Source organism: Passer montanus, unplaced genomic scaffold (assembly GCF_014805655.1).
Source record: "Passer montanus isolate IOZ18808 unplaced genomic scaffold, ASM1480565v1 scaffold73, whole genome shotgun sequence".
NCBI classification, from domain to species: domain Eukaryota; kingdom Metazoa; phylum Chordata; class Aves; order Passeriformes; family Passeridae; genus Passer; species Passer montanus.
The window spans coordinates 171,695-180,402 of record NW_024372481.1 but is presented as its reverse complement, the minus strand read 5'-3'; the positions used below and the strand labels follow the sequence as shown (position 1 = coordinate 180,402).

The following is an 8,708-nucleotide window of genomic DNA, read 5'->3' as shown; positions in this document are numbered from 1 at the left end:
TGGGGGGAGCAGGGTGAGGGGGCAAATTCACCCATGGGCAGCCTGGAGCCCACCCAGTGTGGCAGAGATGCTGCTCTCACATTTCCCTCCTCGTCACTGCCCTTCATCCCCATCCCCTGCTCTTGTACCCTCCCCATGTTCACCTCCCTCTGCTTTCTTCTCCTGCCTCTTCCTCACCTCTGTTCTACACTGGAAACCCTTTCCCAGGGTGGCTCTGGAGGCTCCCACAGATGGAATTTTCCCTTGTAAACAGAGGCAGCACTGGGCCGGTCTGACTGGTACCAGTTCCTCAATGGGAGAGTCGTGACCTTGGCAAAGGGACATTTCTGCTGGTGAACCCAGCTCTGTGAGGACCATCCCTGCAAGTGTCACTGCAGTGGGAGGGGTTGGTGTCCGTGGGGCTGGGCAGGGTGAAGGGTGCAGGACATCTCTGTCACTGTCACCCTGTGGCTCTCCTCCTGCTGGTTTTCCTGCCCCCCCAGTTTCCTGCTGAGGGGCAGCGGGGTGTGAGCCCACGAGGCACAGATTTCTGTGATTAGGCAACGCCAGGCAGCCTCTCCCCTTTCGTTTTCAGCTGCCTCTTCTTCCCCTTCCCCTGGGCAGCCCCAGCATCCGCCCCAAGCGCAGCCCTGCACGGCCATGGAGCACAGGGACCGCGAGCCCCTGGTCAGGAAAACGAGCTCCTCGTACCACACCTTCCCCGAGAGCACTGCCAGGAGGCTCGACAAGGAGTACCTGAGGTGAGGAGCAGGCTGGGGCCACAGGGTGGGCAGAGGTTGGGCTGTGCCCCCCATCCCCAGGGTGGTGGGCTGGGGGCAGCTGGGGGAAGAGATGTTCCATCCATTGCTGAGCTGCTTTGAGATGGGATTTCATCCTGCTCAAAGAGGCTGGATGAGCCCACTTGGAAGCCTGATGGGTTTGGAAGCTCTTGGAAGATCTTCTGGGGGCAAGAGGTTCTGCTGGGGGCACGGGGGCTTTGAAAGAACCTTTTCCCTGCTCTGCTGGAATGAACTGGCTGCCGCTGGGCTCCTGGTGCCACCCAGCTCCAGCTTCTGCTTTTTTTGCTTTGTTGAACCCCCTGAAAACTGCCTTGCACAGAGAGAAGCACTAGCACAGATAAACCCCACCAGCCCAGGGCTGTGCAGAGCCATTCCCCAGGAAAATCCCTCCGTGGGTGTCACCAGAGCCTCGGCCAAGGCTGGGGGAAGCAGGATTTAAGTTTCTGCTGGTGCCCATCACGTCCCTGTCTGTCCGTGCCTCCCTCAGGAGCCTCCACAACAAGCGGCTCTACCTGGCTGTGTTTGCCGCTGTGCTGGGCAACTTCAGCTTCGGCTTCGCCCTGGTTTATCCCTCCCCCGTCATCCCTGCCCTGGAGGCTCATCCCAGCCCTGCGCTGAGGCTGGACCAGCACACGGCGCCCTGGTTCGGGGTAAGGAGCGGGGTTATTCCTGCCAGGATGGGGCAGAGCTGGGGGATGCCAGGCTCACTCAATGCCCTGGTTCGGGGTAAGGAGCTGGGGGGCAGGATGGGGCAGAGCCAGAGGTGCCCAGGGGGATGCCAGGCTCACTCACCGCCCTGGTTTGGGATAAGGAGCAGGGATATCCCTGCCAGGGTGAGAGCAGAGCTGGGGGATGCCAGGCTCACACAGTGCCCTGGTTATAAGGAGCTGGGGGTCAGGATGGGGCAGAGCCGGGGGTGCCCAGGGGGATGCCAGGCTCTTCAATGCCCTGGTTCATGGTAAGGAGCAGGGTTATCCCTGCCAGGGTGCAGGCAGAGCTAGGGGATGCCAGGCTCACTCAATGCCCTGGTTCAGGGTAAGGAGTAGGGTTATCCCTGCCAGGGTGCAGGCAGAGCTAGGGGATGCCAGGCTCACTCAATGCCCTGGTTCAGGGTAAGGAGTAGGGTTATCCCTGCCAGGATGGGGCAGAGCTGGGGGATGCCAGGCTCACTCAGCGCCCTGGTTATAAGGAGCAGGGGGTCAGGATGGGGCAGGGCCGGGGGTGCCCGGGGGTGCCAGGCTCACACAGCCCCTCTCTCTGCATGCCCCCAGTCGGTGTTCACGCTGGGAGCGGCGGCGGGCGGGCTCAGCACGATGCTGCTCAACGACTGCCTGGGCCGCAAGCTGAGCATCATGTTCTCGGCTCTGCCCTCGGCGCTGGGATACGCGCTGCTGGCCGGGGCCCAGGGCCTCTGGATGCTGCTGCTGGGCCGGGTGCTGACGGGCTACGCCGGCGGAGTGACCTCCGCCTCCATCCCGGTGATTGCCAGGGGAACGCGGGGCAGCGGGAGCTGGGCATGGGCTGGGGGTTGCAGGCAGGAGGAGCTGAGGATGGGTTGGAGGTTGCAGGGCAGCAGGAGCTAAGGGTGGGCTGGGGGTTGCAGGGCAGGAACTGAGGGTGGGCTGGGGGTTACAGGGCAGGAGGTGCTGAAGATGTGCTGGGGGTTACAGGCAGGAGGTGCTGAGGATGGGCTGGGGGTTGCAGGGCAGGAGATGCTATGGATCGCTGGGGGTTGCAGGGCAGGAGGTGCTAAGGGTGGGCTGGGGGTTACAGGGCAGGAGGTGCTGTGGATGGGCTGGAAGTTGCAGGGCAGGAGGAGCTGAGGATGGGCTGGGGGTTGCAGGGCAGGAGGAGCTGAGGATGGGCTGGAAGTTGCAGGGCAGGAGGAGCTGAGGATGGGCTGGGGGCTGCAGGGCAGGAGGTGCTGTGGTGCCCTGGATGAGCTGGGGGATGAGGCTGGGGCACCCTGCTGCTTTTCGGAGGTACCAGCAGAGCTCCAGAGCTGTCTGGGCGAGAGGGATGGGGAGGATGCAGCAGGTCAGCACCGGGGTGGGGAGGGTGTACCCGCTCTTGGTGCTGGATTTCCTGGTCTGCAGGAAAGACAAGGCAGGTCCTCAGCCCCTGCTCCTCCCAGCAGTTATTTCCTCCCAAACTGCAGGCTCGTGTTTCACAGAGAGGGGAAGGCAGGGGTTGAGTAACAGCAGGGCACCTCTTTCCAGTAACGAGTCCCTGGAGCACTTGTGGCACACCGGGGGGAGGAGGGAAGTGGTGCTGCCGGCCAGGCTGTCCTCTCCTCTGGCCAGGAGCAGCTGGACCCATCCGGTCCCCACCTGAGAGGGCAATTCCTCAGCAATTTGGGTTTCCTCTGGTCACAGGGTGTGACTGTGAGGTGCCAGAGGGCAGGAGCAGCGGGTGACAAGGGGATGTTGCAGCTCTGTGAAGTGTGTGCTGTCCCTGTGCAGGTTTACATCTCGGAGATCTCCCACCCGGGGGTCAGGGGGATGCTGGGTGCCTGTCCCCAGATCATGGCAGTGCTGGGCTCCCTCGTCCTGTATGCACTGGGCAAGTATATTTGTGGTATCCCAGTGTCCAGGGCAACACTGTGGGGATGGGGAGCTTAAAATAAAATAAACAAGCAGGTGAGGGCTTGTTCCCTCTGCTATATGATAAATATAAATGTATTCACTTGGTTTTTAATTTCCTAGTTTTCCATTAGAAGGTTTAGAAATTTCCTTGCCTTTCTTAGCTTTGTATCTACTTTCCAAAACCTTTTTGCACTTTCTGAAGTCTTTTACTTTTTTCTATTCCTACAATTCCCGTGGTACCCACCACCACAGCTGTGCTGAGGGAGCTGGACAGGGTCATTCATGCTCCTTGCCCTGGTGTGTGTGCTCTGAGGGATGAATTCATAACCCATGTGGAGCTGTGGCCATCGCTGTGCCCACATACCCAGGTCCTGATGAGGTTTTGTCAGGCCTGAAGGGCAGCACACAATGATATCCCTGTGCATCTCCTGCCAGCACATGCCCTGGTTGCAGCAGGATCTTGCTGGATACTCTCAGATTTGCTGGAATTTCCCCATATCCTACTGCTGGAAATGCTGTAATAGGAGAGAATACATTTTAAATATATTTTTTAAATTATTATTCCTATTTTTCCTGCTAGGTTTATTAAATGAAATCCTTGGGGTGCCCAGGTGGAGGCAAGGCAAGGACACCCATTCCTGAGTGGTTTTTCTTACAGTTCTCCCCTAACTGTGCTGCTCTGGCAGGGCTGGTCCTGGACTGGCGCTGGCTGGCCGTGGCTGGGGAGGTGCCAGTGCTTGCCATGGTCCTCCTGCTCTGCTTCATGCCCAACTCGCCCCGGTTCCTGCTCTCCCAGGGCAAGGAGGAGGAGGCCCTGGGCTCCCTGTGCTGGCTGCGGGGTGAGGACACAGATTACGCCCGGGAGTATGAACAGATCAAAGACAGTGTGAGGAAGCAGGTGAGGAAGCTCAGCATGGGCAGAAGTAACATGAAAACTGCAAAATCCATCCCCTGGGCAACTCCTGAGCCAGCCTCTGGATGCCACATTGTTCCCAGAGGTGTTCTCACTTTGTGTTTCTGCCTTTGTGCCCCCAGAGCCGTCGGGTTTCCTGTGCTGAGCTCAAGGACCCCTTCCTGTACAAGCCCATCCTGATTGCGGGGGCAATGAGGTTCCTGCAGCAGCTCTCGGGGGTCACCTGCATCCTCGTGTACCTGCAGCCAATATTCAAGAAAACATCTGTCATCCTGGTGAGCCCTGGGCTTCTGCTCCTGCCCGGGCTGCCTGGGCCTTCAGTGAGGGTTGCCCAATTCCCCCACTTCCTTACAGACACAAAACCCTTTGTAAAGGACCTGCCCTGCAAAAGGCTGAGGGAGGATGGGGAGCAGGACTGGCCCCACTGTGTCCCTGCTCCTCCTCTGACTTCAGGCTCACCATCTCCAGTCTCCTGCCAGGAGAACAGCCTTGACCAAGTCCCCAGCAGCTGCAGGCACCTGCCCCTTGCCCCAGCTCAGCTTGCCCCTGTTTTTTTGCAGAAAGCAGAGTACGATGCAGCCCTGGTGGGCCTGGTGCGTCTGTCCGCGGTGGCCATCGCTGCTGTGTCCATGGACAAGGCTGGCAGGAAGATCCTCCTCTTTGTATCAGGTGTGGCTCTCTCCACTTGTCCCACTGTCTTCCCAAGGGAAGCTCTTACTGAAGGATTTTCAGGAGCTCTGCAAGTGTGCAGGAGTGGAAAGCTCAGCCCTGCAGGGCTCAGGAAGGGAGGCAGGGAGGTCTCCTTCCCTTGGTGGTGCTTCAGCTCCTCAGCAGGGGCATTCCCAGGGGCTTGGCACAGAGAGGATCACTCACCCCTCATTCCCACTGTGCTGCTGCCTCTCTCCACAGCTGGTGTCATGTTGGTCTCCAACCTGACCATGGGGCTCTACATCCACTTTGAGCCAGCTTCTCACAACGGCACCGTGGCCAACACCACCCTGACGAGCTCTGCCAGCCTCCCTGCTGGGCCAACAAACTACATCACCCTCATCCCCCTCCTGGCAACCATGTTCTTCATCATGGGTAGGTGCAGAGAGCACAGGGCTGGCCACCAGCCAGGGAAGGGTGTTTCTCATCCAAGGCAGGGTGATGTGGAGCAAGGAGACTGGGTTTGGAGGTGGAAGGAAGGCAGATGTCCCTGGAAGAGCAAGAAAGGGGGCATCTGAAGTCACTTTGGGAGGGATAATGATTGCTCAGGGTTCTTCTGCACTCCGTAGTGACCTTCAAAGGCTGATCCCCTTCCCTCCTCCCCTGCAGGTTACGCCATGGGCTGGGGCCCCATCACTTGGCTGCTGATGTCAGAGATCCTCCCTCTCAAAGCCCGTGGGGTGGCCTCGGGCCTCTGTGTGGTCGTGAGCTGGCTGACAGCCTTCACCCTGACCCAGTTCTTCCTCCCAGTCGTGGTGGGTACTGCCTGGGGTGTCCAGCAGCCCCTCCCCAGCCCCTCTCTGCACCAGCTCACAGCTGCTTTCTGCCCCACTTTCCAGAACGCCTTCGGCCTCGAGGTGCCCTTCCTGTTCTTCGCTGTCATCAGTGCTGGGAACATCTTATTCACAGGCTGCTGTGTCCCTGAAACCAAAGGCAGGTCCCTGGAGCAGATTGAGGCCTTTTTCAGGACTGGACGGAGGTCCTTCCTGAGGTAGGAACTGCCCTTGCCCAGGCTGAGGGCAAAGCAAACTTGTGCTGCTGGAAGTGGAGGCTGGAGCTCCCTGTGGGAGAGGAAGGGGCAGCAGTGATCATCTTGCTCTGGCTGTAGAAGTTGCCAGCTGGAATTTTACCTTCTCCTCCTGTCACCCAACACTACCTGTCACCCCTTGGGGTGGGAGCAGGACACCAGCAGGGCCAGGCTGGAGATAAAGGTGTCCTGGAAGAATAAGTGTGGACAGGAGACTGTGGTGCCCTTTGCTCCGCAGCCTGAGGGTCTGGGGGCTTGTCTGGAGCTGAGTTTGCTGCTGGAGCTGTTCTGGCCAAAGCTCACCATGTAGCTGCAAGAATAAAACAGTTTTGCCTCCAACTGCAAGACATTGCCTTGATTTGCAGGGAAGGGAGGGATGGGAGAGGCAGAGCAGGACTGTGGCAAGGGGACCACAGCAGCCTGCAGCTCCCCAGAGGAGTCTCAGGCACTCAAGGACCATGAAAGAGGCAGAGCCAGATCTTTTGTATCAAAAGCTGCCACGTTTTATTGCTCTAAAAACACACATTACACTAGAAGCCTAGAGTAAGACCAAATACAGCTCACAAAGAAAACCCAGGACAAAAGAATGGGAACAGACAAACATCCAGCTGTAGTGCAAGTGATTCCCTGTGGGAAAGACACAGTGAGTACTGACAACACTTTGTGCTGGGGTGGGTCCTTCCCACCCTGGGGTTTGACCCAGCCACAAAGAGGGAGGTGGATGTGCCTCCACCTCCACCACTTTGAGATTTCAACTGCATAGTTAGTAGCAAATCAGTCTTACCCCTTTCCTGTGTGTGTCCTGCAAGATTAAGAACCTTTTATAACTACTAACCCGAGGTAAAACAGCTGCAGGAGGTGGTTATGGCTGTGAGGAACAAATGGCCTTGCTCAGTCCACCCTGACTCCTCCCAAAAGGGCAGAAGCACAAAGGCTGAGCTGGGACATGATGTGCCCAAGCATTTGTCCAAGCTCCTGAAATGCACTTGGCACCCTGAGGACTGTTCCTGGGACATTCCTGCTGTCCTGAGGAAGCAGAGGGTAAAACAGCATGTTTGAGCCAGCCCTCCAGATGTGCCAGCTGCCATTCTGATCTCCTGCAGCAGGAGATGAGAAATCACCTAAGAGAAGATGTGCTTTATCACAGCATTAATTTAAAACAGCCTAGGACAGAGGGAGAGAGGTGGGCCAAAATAAAAAACACAGAAAACATTCACTATTAAACCTACCCTTTGCTGCTGAGACCCTTTTCCAGAAAGATGTTCAGCCCTGGCTGGAACACAACTTTTTCTAAGCATGACCTGACTACAAGAGGTCTCAAGAGCCTCTGGTTTCCACTGACTTTCTGAAGACCGGGATTTCTGGCAGCCCTGTGCTCGAGCATTCTCTTTCTCACATGGCTATGGACCAGCTCTTGATATCTTCACTTCAGTGAAACCCTTCCCTGAAGACAGTGGATGTTTTTTTCCTGAGGAAAAAAATGACAGAGATGAATTGAGCTTCCCAGGGCTCAGCCTAAGGAGGAAATGCCCCACTAGGAAACGAGGTTGGGCTCCAGCTCCTGAGAGAACCTCACTGGAGGAGCATTTTCTGAGTGACCTCCTTCCTCCAGCACAGTGAATCCCAGGGCTTTTGCTACAACGTTTGGAGTGTGAGAAATCACAGTGGCTCTTTCCAGAGGTAGAATGGTGCTTTTATTCACTGCACACACAGAGAACCGATGGGGGTTACATGAGCAGCTCCTGCCCAGAGCAGCGAGCTCTGCCCTGCTCTCCACACCCCGTGGGCAGCCCCAGGGGACACAGAGCCACCACACACGAGTGGCAGAGGCATGGAAGAGTGGCACAGTGCATAGAACTGCCCTGGTGACTGGTGTGTGACAGGCCACTGCTCCCCAGGGCTCCTGCCACTCTCGGTGCCAACAGCTCGCTGTCCTCAGCGTGTCACCCCCTGAGCCCTGACATCACCTCCTTCCCAAGGCCTGGAGAGCAGACCCTGCTGCACAGAGCCCCTCTGGATCCATCCCTCCTGCGTGCCCTCAGCAGGGGTTGGGTGCAGCCTGTGAAACCTCCAGAGCAGGGTTTGAGCTTCATTTGTCCTTGCACAGCTCCAAGCACCCCGAGGGTGCCTCTAAACACAACTAACAACCACCATGCACTGGCACTAACTACTGTGACTCTACTCTACTCTAAAGCTCCTTCCTATCTCCATCAAACAGGCCCACATGGGGGTGAGACCATCCTCTCACTGTCACTACAGCTCTTACAAGCCATGGGTGCTGTCACCAAGCCTGTCTGCCATGCTGGCAGCGTCTGCCTTGGTTCCAGCTGCACCAGACAGCCAAAATTCCCGAGGGTTCCTGCTCCAGACAGGCCCCTGTAGGAGTCACCACCCTTGGGGACACCTCCAGTGGTGACAGACACTTCCCTGTGGCCAAAGGCTCCAGCTCAGCTCTGTCAGGGCAGTCCCTGAGGCCCATTTTCAGCTCGCTGAGCTTTGCCACCCGCTCATGGTGGCAGATTGGTGCAGATTTCCTCCTTGCCTCAGCCCCAGGGTCAGACCCTGCTGCCACAAAACACCGTGACAGCACTGCTGGGACTTCTGCCTGGGTGCCAAGGAGCAGAGAGTGCCCTGCAGGTGCCCTGGAGCAGCACCCACCTGCCCCAGCCCCAGGGACCATGGCAGGGAGTGGCAGA

The 8,708-nt window shown here is 57.8% G+C and overlaps 1 protein-coding gene across 2 annotated transcripts; it reads left to right on the top strand.

Annotated features, from left to right (window-relative positions):
* The first annotated feature begins 428 nt into the window (after nucleotides 1-428).
* SLC2A6 (solute carrier family 2 member 6) lies at nucleotides 429-6,338 on the top strand. 2 transcript variants are annotated; one of them, XM_039730714.1, is made up of 10 exons: nucleotides 429-740; nucleotides 1,267-1,429; nucleotides 2,051-2,257; nucleotides 3,242-3,341; nucleotides 4,051-4,262; nucleotides 4,400-4,552; nucleotides 4,838-4,946; nucleotides 5,187-5,360; nucleotides 5,595-5,740; nucleotides 5,825-6,338. In XM_039730714.1, exons 1-10 carry the CDS (start codon nucleotides 640-642, stop codon nucleotides 5,978-5,980), a joined length of 1,521 nt encoding a protein of 506 aa, XP_039586648.1. In that variant the 5' UTR covers nucleotides 429-639; the 3' UTR covers nucleotides 5,981-6,338. The 2 variants fall into 2 exon arrangements, with proteins under 2 accessions (XP_039586648.1, XP_039586649.1); XM_039730715.1 differs by lacking the exons at nucleotides 429-740; nucleotides 1,267-1,429; nucleotides 3,242-3,341 and having other exon boundaries at nucleotides 1,589-2,257.
* Nucleotides 6,339-8,708: the final 2,370 nt, after the last annotated feature.